Below are 18628 nucleotides of genomic sequence, written 5' to 3' on the forward strand. Positions count from 1 at the left end.
CTCAGTTCTGACAGAAAGAAAAACACTGAGTGGCTACACACAAAGCCTTCCTTTAATTGTAAGTAACCATCTCTAGCATTGACAGATCCTTTCTCTAAGGCTCATTTCATTAAAAACTGTGATTCATTCACATAAAGGTAGAGAAATTAAGTTAAAAAACCACCTCAAAACCTGCTGTTTAGAGTAAGTGAATGACAGTAAAAATATGAAAAACCCCAAACTCAGTACAATTATTCATGGTTTGTTTGGCAGCAATGCAGCACCGATATCTTGAACTAACATCTTGGCCACAGTTCAGCAGCAGAGATTTTCATCCATTTGTGGGGTTTTTCCCTTGTTCTTCCAAAACACAAATGCAAATCATTATGGACAGAACATTCCTCAAAATGTGATAAAGGAATGTAAAGCTTAAAGGGACCTCAGGGGATCATTTAGATCATTTTCTGCATCTGAGATTAGGGTTATGAGAAAGGGGCAGGCCTGACAGAAGTGGGAAACTCCACAGCCTCTCTCTTGCTAAAACACTGTGCAGTTACACCCAATTTGCTACAAATCTGAATAAATTCTGCCCTTTCCTTTCTCCTGATCATGTCAAAACCAACTGACAACACTCCTTTCATTAACTAGCTCTTTATTGGTGGAACATTTTAGTATTTTTTTCCTAGGCTAAAAAGCCCTACTCATGCAATCCTTCCTCAACATCCTCATCTTCTCATCCTTCTTACTGTACTTGCACAGGTCAATATATTGAAATACATAAAAGATAGAGATATATAGATATATACAGTTCTCCTGATCCTCTGAAGTCTACAAGAACTTTATACAACTGTCAATTAAAGAGAAGTCTCCAAGTTAAACAGTACCAGCAACAAGGTAAAAATAAATAAAGTGATTGAAGTTCTTCAAGCAGAGCACAGCAATGATCAATAACCAACAGTCCTGCAGCAGTGGCACAAGGCAGCTGGAAACCCTGTGTGTGTATAAAATCCTGCCATTCTTCCACATAGCTGAGCTGGTTAATTAATGAAATCACTTCTCCACCCATAAACTTTGGCTAAACCTTCCCCCTCTGCTCCCCTTGACAGTGCAACACAAGCTTCCCCCATACAGGGTCCTACCCCAGCAGTATTCACCAGACACATCTCATTAAATCAGCACTCAAATCCCAAATTTGCAGCTTTTTGAATGGGAAGTGCTCCCATTCAGAGGCCAAGGTTTCCCTATTTCCAGTCCCAGCAGAAGCCAGCACATGGTTTTCTCCTTCAATGTCCATGCTGACCCACCAGGAGAGCAAGAAACAAATGAGAATCTTGCAATGCACATTTAGCCAATCCAAATGGCTCCAAAATTTAATGGCTAACAACACACTGACACTTCTGTCCTCCTGCAATTAGTAAAACAGAGAAAGGGATGAGGCAACATGAAATGCCCCCAAGTTGTGCCAGGAGAGGTTCAGGCTGGATATTAGGAAAATTTCTCCACTGAAAGGGTGGTTAAGCATAGAAGGAACTGCCCAGGGAGGTGGTGGAGTCAAAAAGGAGGAGACATGGAAGATGATGGCACAGTTTAGTGGGCATGTGAGTCTGCACTCCACCTTGCAGGTCTTTGTCAACCTTGAAGTTTCCATGATTCTACAAAAATAATTAAGGAGTTATTTCAAGGTTGGCTTTCCCAATGGTCTGACTGCATTCTATCAACCAGCCCTAGAGGAGAACAGAACAGGAGGTTCCATGTTCATCTGGAATTATCCAAAATCTCTGAGGGTCAGTGTGCTGCAGCTCCAAAGTCAATAAAGTACACAAAGCCAGGAGCTAAGGCCAGACACTGCTCTGTCCCAGTGCCTGAAGAGCTCTGCAGGGAGAACAGGAACACAGCAGGATGGAAACCCCATGGGATGGGACACCCAGTCACTGTCTCCTCCTAACATCCCACAGTCCAGTATTTCTGGGCCTACACAAACACAAATCCATGAAGGGACAACGTTACTTCAAACACACACAGCAACAACCCTTACATTTGCCCTCCCTTACACCTCCCACCAGGAAAAAAACCCCACAAAAATCAATTATTGCATAACATTTTATTTCATCTTGTTCTGTACCAGAACAAGACCCACTAAATACAGAATTACTGTCCTGTTACCACTACTTTGAGACAGCAATTCACACCTTTTCTCCCTTAGCTTTCACTTCCTTGACAATATTCCCAATAAATGCAATATCCTGAGAAAATCAGATACAGAATAGCACTGACAGAACAGGGTTCCCCACTCTTTTTTGGTTTGTTGTTGGGTTTTTTTTTTGGTTTTAATAACACAGCTTAGGTAGGAGGAGTCAAAATCCCATTGGAAAGAAATGCATTTCCTTCACTGCTTAATAATGTGTGTGGAATCAACACATTATGTATCAACAAAACCAGTTAAAATAGTTCATCAGCTGCTGAACTGGAGCTACCCTGACTCCACAGCCATTGTATGACTTAGTCAAGCTGGCAGAAAATTAATTAATGTTTTAGCTGCTCCAACAGCATCTCTGCAGAGATGGAGATGCCAATTCCACTTGGCCAATGCCAAAAATCATGAAGGTATTTTCCCCTCTTTGGTCTATTAGAACAGAATTCACAGCCCTACTTTAGCAGGAAACTCCACAAAATCAAGCTCAGCAAGTACAATTACCAATGAGAAAGAGGGAAGAAAATCAATCACACACTGTCAATGTCAAGTCCATCAGATAATTAAAACCCAAGAAAAACCAGCTCCACTTACTTTGCCTTCCATACCTGCATTCTCAAGGAGAAATACCAACAGTACAGCAAAGTTGTAAAAACTTTTAAAACCAGTTTTTAAGACATTCTGCATAACCCTAAATTTTTTTAGGTATCAGTTGCCAGTTCAGAATTTGTAGGGAAATTTTGCTATTTTGATGAACCATCCTAATCCTAAAATTTTTAGTTCTTTTTGGGGACCACCTGAGAAATCAGTTATATCCACTTGGAATATTTTCAAGTGCTTCCATACATGTTGACATAAGTTTGCTAAGTTCAGCTCAGCTCAAACCAGACATCCATTTCCCAAGACTGAAACAATAATTAACTGCTTTATCTGCATTCCCTTAATTAGCACTTCATTAACACTTGTTTTTCACATTTCTAAGGTACATTGTCTACTATTTTCACGTGCAGTTGCCTTCTTAGTGGTAGATTTCCATCAAGGACAAAACATCTTGTGGCTGTAACAAATAACCAGATTAAAACAGCCTTGGGTCCCCCACAAAAACCTCAAATTACTTTGCAAAGGAAGCAAAGTCAGCAAATAAAAATACTTAACAGGAAAAGTTTCTAGAATATATTCCTTGTATTTGATTTAATAGAAAAGACTGTTACAGAAATCTATTTACAAAAGCAGATGGGGGAGACTCTGAACAAATTCCTGTAACTCAGCAAAGAAAATCTGATGAATCTTACCAACACCATTTATTTTCTTTGCTCATATACATAAACCTGGAAGTCCAAACTATACAAGCTGTATAAATTTTCACTTACCTGGGTCGACTAAAGCTTTATTAAATATTTCTTTAAGTTTTCTACTCTTCACATTCCTGCCTTGTGCCAGGTTTCGATACATCTCGTAGCCAATGATCATCACACCTCCCTCATCCTGCCAGTGCTGCAGCATGTAGCTCCTCTCCTGGGGCCTTTTCACAGTTGCCAGCTCATAGACCTTCCAAAGGGGAAAAAAAACCCTTTAATTCCTCTTAAAATATTCAACAGTGGTCTAATTTTTAGTACTTCTCATGTATTAATGCAAGGAGATTTTTCACATCGTTAAAGCACATTTCTTAGCCTTTGTTTTAAGTGGTGGAGCTTCCCAATTTTGCAAATCATCCAGTTATTTCATGAAGAGCTCTTTTTAAGCCTCTTACCTCTAGCTTCTCCTCATCTTCTAAACCTTCTTGCCATTTTTCAAACTCATTCAGCCAGTTCAAGGCAGTGTTGAGTGGACACACAACCAGACCTGTCCGAAAATCCAGTTTGTCACATAGCAAGACAGTGTGGAGAAAACTTACTACCTGCAAGAGAAAATCCAGGCAGAACACCAAATAAACACCAGGAAAGAAAGATAAATGTTATCTATTCAATTATGTAATTAAATTACCAACAACAACCTTGTTTAAATATATTTTTTGTTAAACAAATTGAATTTTTGGTTACATTTTCATGCAGGTGTATTTCCAGTTCATACACTCCTTACTCTGTGTTCCAAGGTTGCACACATTCTTCACATACTGAGATACTCCTGAACTGCTGAATGATTTCATAGAAAACCCTCCCTTTACATTTCACCAATGATTTTCATGAATTGAACACTTCCATCAGCAAGTTTTAAGCTTTCTCCCAACATTCATCCCAAACACAAAATAAATTCACAGGTAAGTTTCTTTAAAGTGAACTTCAGTCTTAAAGCAGTTTCTCACACTTTTTTTCAAGGGAAATTCTCTCAACAGAGCTCTGCAGCAGGCTGGGGCAGTGCTTGCCAAGGATTCACCCTGCAGCCTGTGTGTTGAGGGTGACAACACCTCCATGAGGCTGGGAAAAACCCAAAACCCCAAAACCTTGTGGTGTCACTCAGTGCTTCTGCTGGGCTGCCTGTTTTGAGCAGCAGCAAACAAAGCAGGACTAGAGGAGAGTTAGTGATGCCATGGCAGCTCCAGCTCTCCACTTCTGATACAACACCAGAAGCTCAAATATTGGTATCTGGCAACTCTGATTTAACAGAGGGATTCTAAACATGAAATGACTGTGCTTGGAACACTGGGCAGCAAACTACTTTTAAAACAAAAGGATTTGCTGGTGGCTCTGTGTAAGACAAAACTTCCCAGGAAGTCTCATGACCACAGTCATGGGCAGCAAGTCCCCAGTTCCTGATTTCCCTGATTTCCACTGACATCCTGCCCTGCAGCTGGCAAAGTCTGCCAGAATTCATGGCTGGTTCAGCTCTTTTAAGAGCTAAAAACAAATGGCATAGAGCACAGCAGTGACTGGCAAATGGACACATATGGAAAAAACAACCAGCCTAGCTTCATACACCAGCCTTCAAAATCAGCTATACTAATAAATGTTTCTAACTATGGCTTTCTTTGATTTATCAAGGAGTTACAGCCAAAATTACTGTCATTAACACATCTGGATCCCTATAAAAATACCTTCTGCTCTAAGTATTTCATCAGACTCCATGGTGTGTAAAGTGTAGGTGGAAAAAGTCCCCTACACAACAGTTCTGCAAAGCATTGCAAATCTCCACTAAAAGGTGTGATTAACTCCTCAAGAACCACACCAGCTAAGCTAGGATCAAGTATATAAAAATACACCTTTCAAAGGTGATTTTTGAAATGTTCTGTAGAATTGCAGACTGTAAAAATAGCGGATCTGCCACCCCCATTTCCCTAAACAAAGCACATTTTCAGATATGCTGGAGCTGGAGATAAAATCCTGCTGTGCACCACCCCAACCACAGCTCAGCCTGGGTTTGCCTGAACTGGTCATACCATGAGTGACCTCAGTTCTCTGATCATGCTCAGCTCTGTGCCACTCAAAAAATCCCCACAAACCCACCAGCATCTGACTTTACATAAGGTCTGGCATTAAAAATTAAACCCAACCAAATCTGATAAACCTGTACTTCATCAGCAGCAAATTAATTTTAAAACAGTCAAGAAAATAAATCATTTAATGGAAAAAAAAAAGAATGAGGAGGACAGAAAAAACACAACCTGCTTAAGATTATTCCACAGTTTTAGAAACAGGTTCCTGAAGCCTCTCCCCTCCCAGCTGTATTTATTTTCTTATTCTAAGTTTTCTGTATTTATTTTTTGTATTTTCTGTATTAATTTTTTCTGTATTTATTTTCTTATTCTAAGTTGCAAGAGAACTACACAGCACTTGGAAATAAATTGTGTTTCTTACCTGTAATGTTTTCCCCAGGCCCATACAGTGAGCAAGAATGCAGCCAGAGCCAGGAGATGTCTTGGTTTTTTTTACAGATTCACAGCAGCAATCCCACATGAACTGAACACCTGAAGAAAATTATTGAAAGTTTTCTGATTAAACATTCATTTTATTACAGTTCACCCAATGAGAGACAGCTGGGATCACTGAAATCATGGTAACTCCTAGGAAAGCAGCTGTCAGGATAATGATTGATTCATTTCTGTCCAGTGGGGTGTACGTGGGATGATCTTTGTCTTGAACTTGATTATATTCACAGCTTCATTGAAGATGTGCCAACTGTGCTGGAAAATATTCCTGTGAGGATGCAGATTGCCTGATCCTGGGGATAGGGAGATGAGAAGACACATTCTGCTTTTACCAGAAGGAGTTTTTTATTATTCAAACTCTGTCTGCATAAGCTGCTGTGCCCCTGGAGAGAAAAAAAAAATAAATTTTCCTTTAAACTCTTTCCTTACCATCTACTTGGTGTGGTTTCAGTCTGGTCACTATACTCCTGTGAACCTGCACTAATGGTTCTTTGGTTTCTTCATCTTCATCTAAAACCAGCTTGGTTGTAATGGGACATTTCAGAGGTGAGGCATCTTCAATCTCTATCACCTGAAACAGAAAAGGCCATCAGAGGAATATTCTCCCAAGAGAAACACCCAGCATTTGAGACACTTCAGATTTACCAGAACTGGAAGCAAGAATTTATTTACTAAAGAGAAACCTTCAATTCTTTACTGCATCACAATTTTGGCACTGAAGTGAAGCAGCAGGGAGCTGAAACAACTTTCTAAGGTCACAGCAGCCAAATAAAACGTACCAAGGTCAAACTGCAGACAAAACTTGGGGCTTATAAGGCTGCATGTAAGGGATTCTCAAAAATTACTGATCAAATTACATTGAGGTTGAAGTTAAACATCATGAGGAATTCAAGTTCACAGAATTTTACACAGAAACCAGACCATACCTCTCTCAATTTCTCTCTCTCCCGTTCTCTCTCTGCGATGCGTTTTCTTCTTTCCTCTTCTTCTTTAAGTGCATTTTGTGTTTCTGTTCTAAGCTTGTCATCTTTAATAATCTTCCTGATCTTCTTCCTGCCTTTTCCAGGAGATTTTGAGTCATCATTGTCCTCATTCTCAGAGTTACTCTATTAGAAATTAAGTGGAATACACATTAGATAGAAAATTATGGCACAGACCATGAAACCCTTCATTCTTAGACAAGCTCCCAGAAACTCTTACACACACAGGTGAAGTTCAGTTAATAGGAAAAAAATGCCTTTTTCAGAAGTCTGACAAAAGAAGTGCCACCTTAACTGTAATGTATTCTGAGATAAAAGATAGGCCCAGCTGTGCAAAGGCAGTACTGTTATCATTTGATAGTAGCTAATAATTATTATTAATAAAGCAGTTTTTTTTCCTTTAATACTGAGGCTAAATCACATCAGCCCCTACTTGCACCACACAGGAAAAGAAACTCCAACACTACCAAAGCCTGAATCTACAATTTGTCTCATCTACATTTAGATTAAAAATTCCATTTGCTTCAATATCATGCATTGTTATCAAGATCTAGACAGGAAAAGCTGTAGTTCAAACATAATGTTTTACCTCCATAATGGTGACATTTTACAAATTTTAGCCTGAAGTGACATTATTGAGAAAAGCTTTAATTTTTTACTGTATTTTGTGCAAAGGTGTTTGAGATACCATGAGCAGAAGAGTCAGAAAATCCCTATTTATTACTTCAAAACATGACAGAGCACCTTATTCTCATTTTCACTGGATGAATCCTCTTGAACTTTTATCCTCCTTCGTTTCTTTTTCTGTTTGTAGCTGCGCTGGTTTTCCTCTGCCTCAGCTTTTTTGGCAGATCTATTAAAAAAGCAAAAGGCAATATTACTGATTAAGCATAGTAATCCTCTGTCCCAGTGAAAAACAATGGTAAAGGAGGAGAGGTAATTAATTAACCATTAATTAATAAGATATGCACTCCTTTTGTGCAGTTAGATCTGACTTATAAACTCCTTCCTGCTCAGCCCACTGGATACACAGAGCAAAGAGAAAACCCTTCAGAATCTCAGAACCATAAAGCATTAATTTTATACTGAGATCCACCAGTTGACAGAGATGTATTTGGCATTAAAATGTCCATTTATTTCTTGATATTCTTTTTGGTACTGGCTCATCAAATTGTTGTGTATCCCCTACTGCGGTACAAATTCAAAATCCCCACATTTGTTGCAAAATAAATTAATGCTCTATAATTCCTACAGACAAATATCATCAAGGGTTTTAAGAACTGCTCCAAAGTGTTTTGATTTTTACCATCTCCCTGCACAAACTGCACTATTAAAACCCAAAATGAGCACAGGGTAAGCACAGGTCAGCTTTGTCCATACCTTGTCCTTGGCCTTTGGTCATCCTCAGACTCACTGACCTCCTCACTCACTGCAGACTCGTGGAACTCTGAGTCATTGGAGTCATCACTGCTCACTTGGAAAAGAAAGCAGCATTTATTTCATGGTGAGTATCACTGCAAAGCCAGCAGCTCCTCACTGCACAACAACTGCTCCAGAGCAGCAAGCACTGCCAGGGTTCATTTCACACAATGTGGGACCCATATTTATAAGATAAGAAGGGCACAGAGAAGGAAAAGTTAAAATTTAAGCACTAGCTGGGTCTCGGTGGGTGGCTTATTGTGCCACAAGCCTTGAGGTCCTTATGCATGAACATCTATATTTATTTTAGGAGCAAATGGAAGAGAGCATTAAATGATGGAGAACTGTGGGGAACAGTATGGAACTTCAGAAAACCAAAGGTGATTTTTAGTTAAACAGAAGTTTTTGCTTCAAATGCTTTACATGTCATTTTATAACCATACTTTGAGAAAAGGGCCCTTACTTACACACAAAATATAAAATTGCATCACTACATTTATGGCTTGGCACTTCTTCAGGTACTGCAAGCTCAAAACTGCCTCAAAAAGCAATTAAAATACAGCTAAAAGAGCAGCATTAGCAAGACTCTCCCAGACACTTTGAGGAGCTATTCCTGGCATTTTTAGGTAATGAAGACACCAGTGTGGTATTTAACACCTTGAATTTCAGCCTAACCTTGAACACAGTGGAAAGTTTAATTGTTTTATGAATGACAAGGCTTAAAACATGAGTTGTTTCACATATATGGGGAATGGTAACATTAATAACATAGGGCTAAAAAGGGCAAACTGAAATCAAATATATTGTTGTGTTTGAGGGCAGTCAACTTCAAAGGCTTGCACTGAAGAACCCTAAGCTGCCTCTTACTTGCACATTAATTCATAGGTAATTTACAGTTATTCCTCCTGCATGAAATGCTGTAGGTAGAGCTTTAATCCTATAAGAGAGGAAAAACATCAATTTCCAAACAGATAAAAACGAGAGTTTTCATGGAGGAAAATGCTAAACAAATCACATTGCATCTTTTATTTAGTGGAAGACCACAAAATCTGGCTGGCATTAGTGCAACCCAGATCAGGGAAGCCCAGTGCACCTTTCCTGGCCAGGAAACACCCACAGGTTCTTTGTTCCTGCCTGCAACAATGCAGGGCCAGGCCAGACTCATTTCACAGTGCCATCTGCTGCTCAGCTCCAGCCTGCTCCACTGCCATTCCAGCATGGACACGTTCCTCAGGCACTACTGCCTCTACAAGAGAGGAATTACATAAAGGACAAGACTGATTTGCCCAAATTCAGACATCCTGGCCTTGCCTCTGCTGTTTAGGATGGATATTCTAAGATTCCACAGGATTAATCCAATTCAGAGGATACAGCAAGTGGAGAGAGCTGCACTTGTGTTTGACATTTCAAAGAAAACCATTTATCAAACAAAGATAAGGGAATGCTAGATTTCATACACAAGGAAGCTTAGACAGGGATTTTAAAATCACAAAGGTTGAGATCTCCAGTCTAACAAGCTCTGGATTTATTTTACAGAGGCAAGTACTTTTTATGACCAAAAAAAGATGTGGATTATGTACCTTTCCTTCTATTTCTGCGCTTCCCCCCTTCTTTTTTGTCTTTTGGTTTCACCACCTTCTTTTCTTCTCCAGACTCCCCATCACTCACAGTGAGCTTCTGCCTCAGCAGCCTGTGTCTGTATCTGGGCTTCTTGGATGTTTCTTCCTCCTCTGAATCTGAATCCTCAGAATTAGCTTCTTCCTTTTCTGACTTCTTGTCTTCCTTTTCCTTTTCTCCTGTCACACAGAGGAGTCAGTACCACATGCATACCAGTCACTTTCTTATCTTACAAGAATGAAAATCTGAATTAATTTAGGCTAAATCCTGTGCTTTTCCAGGGAATTACAAGCACCAACATACCATTTTCCTTCAATGTTTAGTATTCCCCACTGCCTGAATGCTTGGAATGCCTGTTCCAATGGCTGTGTTAGCCAAATCTCTCCTGTGCACTTGCAGGACTTACTGCTCTGTATAGGTAATAACCCCTTTACAAACCCCTAGGACTTCTTAATTGCTTACAAAACCCAGACTATAACAAAAAAATCAACATAGAGAAGACTAAAAGACATGATAATCCTCATGACCACATACATTGTCCTCTACGTGGTAACTACATATCAAAATCAGGAATATTTTTTCCTGAAAACTTTAACAATCATTTTCCCAAGTGACCCTTGAAATCATGACAGGTGCCACAGCAGCACTTTTTCCCAGATGCTTTTTGGTGCTTACCATCATCTCCTGTGTTCTCAGTTTGCTTTGCAGGTTTCTTCTTTCCTTCCTCGGGCTGCTCATCTGAAGACGTATCCTCATCAGAGGAAAGATTGGCTTTGATTTCTTCTAAAAGCATTTTCTTGGCAATTCTTTGAAGTAAAACAGAAAACACTATTTATTCCATTGTTCAGGTAAATCTGTGAATGACAAGTGTAACCCTACACCATTCAGAACTTCAAAAAAAGGGCTGAAAGCTGAACAAAAAAAAAAAAGACACGTGATGAAAAGTCATTGTGGCAAGACAGGATCTATCAGCAAAAATCTCACATTCATGTAATGTGTTGACTTGCTTTTAGAAAGCAGGTTTGTAATAAACCTTCTTAAAAAGAGAAATTTCCTGCTTTACAGCAGACTTGAAATGGTTACAAAATGCACAGACTTCGAGATTTCATTTTATTCATGGTCTATCTGGATAACTAACCACAAGCACTTGCCTTACAGCAGCTCTTGCAAAAACCCTTCTGTGTTTATACCAAAAAAGTCTGACCAACACTACAGGACCTGAATTTCAGATAAAAATCATCATCTGATTTCCTGCTCCATAAACTGTCCACTCAGCTTCCCATGGTTTCACTGCAGAACAAGTTTCCAGCTAATGCACAAGTGACTATGGAAAAATTATTTCTTTACATGCACTTGCAACATAAAAATCTTCTGAGTCTATCCAAGGCAGGTATGTAAAAAGCACAGGAGAACAGTGGACTTACAGTACTTGTACTTCCAGGGGAAAAAAATAAACCAGGTCTTCCTCATATAAATATCAGGAATACTACAGTTTTAATTCATCCATTTTCAATGAAATGTGTGCTTTCTGTTCTGTCTCTCCTTTTGGGAGAATTAATGCATGCTGTGTGTACACAGCTCAGGATGGGAAAGCTCTCACACCAGTCACAACAACAGCTCAAAGCCATGGAACTGAACCACAATCCAGCCTTCACCTGGGAATGGCAAAGGAACAGGGATCTCTCACACAAAACTTCCCATACAACAGAAAACTGAGCTGTTGCTTCTATGGAGCACTAGAAAATGGGCTTTTAACAATCAGGATTTCATTTTCCAGCCTGCAATGTATCCCTAAAACACAATCATTTTTCAAAGGGACTCTTCCCAAACTATCTTTCCTGACACTCCACACAGTATTTCCTAATTTTTGAGCAACAGTGCAGTTTTTAAAAGCACTCTCGCACTAATTTATATTCAGTTATTATTAAAAGATGGAAGCAAAATAGTTGAATAAACATTGCAGGTTGTTCAGTGCGTCAGACCATCCATCAGCAGCCAAAACACTCCCTCCCCTTCTCTCTTGAGAAGAAAAAGCTGATTAAAACTTTACCAAGCAGTACCCTTGGAGAACTTTAATTCCACATCTATCAAGAAATCACAGCATGAGCCCAAAGAAAACTTACTAAAGTCCACAGATAAGTAACATCCTCTTCCAAATGCTTTTTGCATTAGGTCCTCCCAGAGGATATTTGGAAAAGGGATTGAGGGTTTGGGTGATTGTTGATTTTTTAAAAACCCCACAGAGACCATGAGTAACAGCAGCAGAAATAAACAGCTCCTCATAGAAGAAACTCAGATTATATTTCTTCCATCTCTCAATGGTCAGAATTTTTGCTTCAAAATGAAACTGCTTGGAATGGCTGGTTTCCCTTTAACAGCTTTTAACCTAAATTATTAACCTGGACTCCTACTCCAGAAAATGCAGAGAGCAGTGGTCTGGCTACTCTTCTTGTTTAATAAAAACCCAGAGTTTTGGAAGAGGAAAAACGAAAAGATCTGATAAAAACATTGAAATTGAATCCTGAAAGTCCTGCCTTTGACTTATTTTGGCAAGTGCATTAGCAAAGTGAACACAGCTTGTGGATGGCAATACTTACCTCTACACAAGTCACCTTTAAAAGGCTGACTTTGGTTCTTAGCAAAACAAAACCTTCATTTTAATTTGTTCTTTAATGAAGTATCTAATTTTTAAGAGCTATAGGAAACAGCAAATGTATCTAACAGCTAAAAAGACCATGCACAAAATCCACCATCCCTAAAGAGACAATGTTCTCATTTTCCTATTAATCACCAGCATAACCAACAACCAGATTGGGTAAACTGATTAGTTTCTAATTATTTATAATACTGATTAAGAAGTTATTGCTATGATAGAAAATAAGTTCTGTTTTTTATCTAGGATAAAGACTTAACCACTTGTAACCAAATTGAGATGGGACTGTTTGTTGGTGAGAAAAGCTGCATTTTCTTCAATGCATTTACTGGTATGTATTTAGGCCAAAAAAGTGAGACATTATTAAGATGTTCAGGATTTAAAAGAAGCCCATTTTTAATTAACTACACAGTGGATAGGAATGATAAGTGTAAGCAACATGGGACCCAAAGAGATTAGGCCTTGAAAATGCATTTTGACAAATGACTGATGTAACAAATGGTTTACATGAATTATTATAAACTGAGTACAGGACTCCTGAAACTGGGTTTAAATTAAACCACAACAGATGTTGACCAGGATAACACATCACATTTCTATTTTATGATAAAACCCATTTAAAGTCACCAGGTTTCTCAGCTAAGAAACTTCACATGGTAGCTTTAACATTTTAGTATTTGCATGAATAGCAGCAAGAAAAACAAGCTATGATAGTGTGAAAATTCCCTCACTTATATTCTTCCAGAGAAAACCATGGAAATCAAAAGGGACTGTATCATTTCCTCAGGTCAAGGACATAAAAGATTCTTGGCCATTCAGATGTAACAGTTGAGCACCAGCAATGGATTCAATTAAGAGGCACAGAGAGCTCTATGACCTCCAGCACAGGGTTTCAGGCAGTAAAAAAGAAAGTAAAAAATAAAATAATATTTAAAAATCCCTGCATTTTACTCTTTCCTGCACTGATCTACTGAGACCTTGAGCATGTCATGTTGCCCCACTCCATCTTCTCTAAACTTATGGTGACATTTGTATGAAGGGACTCTCCCAGCACACATTTATCCAGTGCCTCACAGACTGGAGCTGCAGCCTCAACCAGGACACACAAAACCAACTCTAGAATAAAATAACAGCACATATGCACAGTTTTGTATCAACTGGGATTTAAAGATACTTCCCATTTGTAAGAACAGCCCCAGCAGAACACATTTCTAAACAATGAATTGATTACTATGGATTTTTTTTAAGTCGTGCTAAAAGAGTTTTCACAAGAGACAGACTGGCAATTACCCAGGGGTTGCTTGGTTACACTGCAGGACTGCTTTAAAAGCTCCTTCAGACCTTGCAGCAGAACTGGAACAGGAGGTGCAGCCTCTCATGGTGTGGAGTTAAGCCCCCATGGTAATTTGCACCATTCTTGTTCAAGAATTGTACAGTGCCAATACAATGGGATTGTTCAAAATCTTGGTGAGATTTTGATTTTAAAGTCTTGATTTTAAATTTTAGTTCACGATTGTGATGTTTGATTATCAATTAGATCACATCAACTCACACTGAGTGTTCATAAATACCTACCAATTATATGTAGAAATAAGGTTGCCTGAAAGAAGCCCTTGGGTGGGGGAGCATGGTGGGATGTGGCTAATAAAAGCCACCAGAATTCCAGCTAGAGCACTACTGGCTTAAATGGGCCTTCAGGATACTACTAGAAAACTCAAAACCCTTTAAAATATATTTTAAGATATTAATATTTGGATGAAATGTCATACATGTCTAAAAAAAAAATGAGTGAAAACTGCCAAACACCTTTTTCTAAATACTGTGCTGTCTTTGTTGGGAGAGGCTGATTTTCAAGCTGTCAGAGTTGGATTAAATTAAATGCTTGGACAAGAAAAACGTTTTACAAAAATTTATTGTAACCATCAAATACTTAAAGGCATTCTGCATTTAATACACTATTAACTTCTTAATAAACAGAACTACTGCAAACATATCAAACAGTACCATTTAAAAGATCAGAAGGACCAATAATAGTTACACAACAGAAGATGAAAGCATACAGCACTGTATAGCATAGTATGACCCACTTGGATATTGCATTTTGGCAAAAAGATGATTTCAAGGCTATTAATATTCATGTCATGCACATCCTCAGGTATGCAAATAACAGAACATCTAAACTAAAGACTTGCAAACAGGAGAGTTCCCACACTACAAACACCCAGCAGGTACTAGGTACCCTCTTTGGCCTGGAAGAAAATAGGCAACTTTTCTGAATCAGTAGGTAAACTATTTAAACACCTTGTGTTGAGTAAACAGAAGAAGAAGTTTTGAACTTCTCGAGATTTGTTCCATCTTTTTACAGTTTATAGCTCTGATTGTGGTGCCAAGTACAACACATGATGAAGGTAAAGTCAGACTGCATTACCAGTTAACATGTCTGAAGGTTGACAACATTGTTTATTGACAAAATACCTCCCCATCTTATATATAGATGTTCAAAAGGTCCCCTAAATAAAAACTTAACAAAGAGGCAGCTTTAAAATAAAGTACAGAAACTGATTTTTAAAGCCCGAATTTATATTACTGTTTGTTATCCATTAGGTTCATTTATTTCCCAATATAGCTCTTAAACTAAATCATGATTGAGTTCTGTCAGAAACGTTTGAGCAGTAAATAGTGAACTTCTGACAAAAGTGTATTGGTTTAGTTATCAACCAGAAACTCACAACAACAGAAAAAAAGAAAAAAGAAAAAGAAAAAAATGAATTAAACCAGGACTGAAATTAAAGCATGATTTTAAAAAAATCTTGTAATACCAAAGTTTACATGTTCTGCTTATGACCCTGTGCTGTCAAGTCCCTACAAAGCATCTTTCTTTAAAGAGCTGAATTACTGGGTTAAATTTGAGGACTGAAAACACACAAGAACTAATTCAGCAGCAGCATTGTGATGCCAAACTGAGGTCCGTAAAGGATAGAAAACAGTGTTTGTAAAATTTACTTCAGCCACATGTCAAAACATACAACTCTATGAAACAAGGATTCCATATTCTAAACTAGTAAGGCTCAGAAGCAGAAAAAGACTCCACCAGCAACTGGTCCCACACATGCTACATGGCCAAAACAACAAAAAAAAATCAGTTTCTGAAACACTGTATAAAAATTCGTTGAGCAGCTCTTTAGTCTAACTACAGTAACTTCCAAAAAGAACCTGTGGCTCGAGCTGAGTGACACTTCATGTTGTGCATTTAGGAAATGAAGCTTTTACATTTCTAGCCAGGCTGATTTTGATAGCTACAATGGTACTGGTAAAATATGACATGTCTCAGCTAACTGTATCTTACAGTGATTCTTTTTTATTAAATTCCAAACTGAAGCAATACATATAAGCCACAATTCTGAAAATATCTATGCAAAGACTTAAAATATATAATTAGTCTCTTTGATACCAATTGAGCCTATGCACAGTGGTTGTAGAATCATGGCCTTAACTCACATTAGTCACTTCAGGTACTTTTTAGTGGATTAAAAGTCAGTTAAATTAACAGCTGAAAATATCTAATATGGTTTTCCCAACATTTGTGCTGTCTCTTTATTGAGAAAAGGCGTTTCAATTAGAAAAGCATATTAAGCAACGGTAATAACCAAATTCATTCTGAAAATATTGCAGAACTGCATACTGCACAGATGCAAACTGTCCCCTTCTACGCCCCACAACTAGCTGAAATTCACATTTAGCAGCAGCAGCAGCAGCTTCTGCCCTGCCTGCAAGATCCCCGTCCCCAGCGGGACCGCGCTGCAGCGCTTTGGGAACGCCCCCAGCCAGGCGTGTCAGCTACCACCTCTAGACATTGGCTTTGCATACCTGGCTCTACCACTTCTAAACGTTTGCTTTGCATTCCTGGCTCTGGGCCTCTGTTTTCTGGCCCCGTGTTCACACTTGCAGGAGGCCTGTGAGCGAGTCTTTACCGGGCAGGCAGCCGTGCTTTTTACCACCTGCTTGCTCCTCCGTTGCGCCGGCTCGCGCCCACGCCTAGGCTGTGCTCTAATCGTTTTTATGTCCTTATGGAGGGTATCATACCTATTCTCAGGGTCGTCATCATCATCATCTTCCTCCTCCTCCATTGGGATAGTCCTTGATAGAGCATCTCCCTCATCTCCTGAAAGAGAAGCCCAACAAAAAACATTTAATAAGTGTAAATACAACAATAAACAAGATATGACAGCACAATAAACAATACAATATATGAACTGCATTTCTATCAACAATCCCCATTTGAAAACAGCTTGGTGATACCACTTTTCTACCATTTACCTGTCTTACAAATAAAAAGAAATCTTTGTGGTGGTTTTACAGGGGTCTCAGGATGAGGGAAGAGACAAGAATCTTGACTCTGTGTTTCAGAAGGCTGATTTATTATTTTATGATATATATTATATCAAATATAAATATTATATATAATATATATTATATATTATATATGATATATATTATATTAAAAGAAAATTATATACTAAAACTATACTAAAAGAATAGAAGAAAGGATTTCATCAGAAGGCTGGCTAAGACTAGAAAAGGAATGATAACAAAAGCTCGTGACTCTCAGAGAGTCTGAGCCAGCTGACTGTGATTGGCCATTAATTAGAAACAATCCCAGATGCACCTGTTGCATTCCACAGCAGCAGATCATTATTGTTTTTCTTTTCCTCTGAGGCTTCTCAGCTTCTCAGGAGAAAAATCCTGGCAAAGGGATTTTTCAGAAAGTATCATGGCAACAAATCTTGTTTTTTCAGTTTTGCTCACTACTACCTGCAACTTGTTCCTAATTACATACTGCAAATTTGAGATTTTACACCAAAACATAAGAGACTAAATACTCTACTCAGGAATCAGAAATTAGTTCCCTTAGAAGTTATTTGCTCTGTCAGAGGCTCCATGAGTGAGTTTGTGCAAACTGAAAAGAAGGCACAAACAAACACGGGACAAAACTGCATCCCAAGCCCGTGGGTTGCCTTGCTGCCAGGAGGGAAGTACTGGAGAACACCAACCCTTCCTATTTCTGCTTTCACACTATCTGAGTGTGTGGAAAGTTGTATTTGGAGAATTCCACATGCTGTTCTTACTGCAAACATCCAAACTCAGCTGCACTACATGGCACTGTCTCATGTACAAAGGACATCAAGACCAACAGTGGGGGACACGTGACAGAGAAGGAACAGCACAGTGGGAATCCTGCCCTGGAGCTCCTCTGCACTCTCCTGGCTGGACTGAGAAATCTGCATTGTTTCTAGCACATTCCCAGGCCTCTCCCCTTGCTTTCTCTCTTTTTCATCTTGCAGGCAAGTCAGACAAATCTGCTAGGTAGTGAAATTAAGGGAAAGAAACCTCACAATCCCAATGAGCTGAGATCCCCTCATTCACAATTTCTGTTTATTTTCTACCTGTGGGGACTGGAGGACTGGACTAAAACTAGGCTTGCAGCTAGTTTGGGGCACACTCCAAGGTGATCTCAGAAAGTGCCTCATGGAGATAATTAAATGTATCCTGTTGGTTAAACCAGATCCTAAGTCTCATTCAATGATCAATCTACAACACACAGATCTACAATCTACAGCTTATTCACACACAGAACAGACTATTTTATTAATCCAGCTATTAAACCAAAAGCAAACTGCAGACAAAAGCCCCATTCTTCTCTGAAAATACACTAACATAGGCAGAATTTCACAAAATCAAATGACAACTGAAGCTGAAAGAGACATCTGGACATGCTCTACTCCAACTCCATCCTCAAAGCAAAGCTAACCCCAAAGTCAGGTCAGTTACTTCAGGATCTTGGCCAGTCAAGTTCTGAGCATTTCCAAGGACAAAGATTCTGAAGTTCAAGAGGGCAACCAGTTCCAAGCTTTGACCCTGCTCAGTGT

At 38.9% G+C, this 18628-nt stretch overlaps 1 protein-coding gene across 1 annotated transcript in view; it reads right to left on the reverse strand.

The window, feature by feature from the left end:
* Positions 1–18628, reverse strand: part of ATRX (ATRX chromatin remodeler) — a 70094-nt gene that overhangs the window by 22671 nt on the left and 28795 nt on the right. The window contains 10 exon segments of the mRNA XM_036402362.1: positions 3541–3718; positions 3921–4067; positions 5962–6071; positions 6462–6603; positions 6959–7138; positions 7757–7865; positions 8393–8486; positions 10012–10227; positions 10724–10854; positions 16785–16863. Of these exon segments, the coding sequence (XP_036258255.1) occupies positions 3541–3718; positions 3921–4067; positions 5962–6071; positions 6462–6603; positions 6959–7138; positions 7757–7865; positions 8393–8486; positions 10012–10227; positions 10724–10854; positions 16785–16863 (1386 nt within the window).

Source organism: Molothrus ater, chromosome 14 (assembly GCF_012460135.2).
Source record: "Molothrus ater isolate BHLD 08-10-18 breed brown headed cowbird chromosome 14, BPBGC_Mater_1.1, whole genome shotgun sequence".
NCBI lineage: Eukaryota > Metazoa > Chordata > Aves > Passeriformes > Icteridae > Molothrus > Molothrus ater.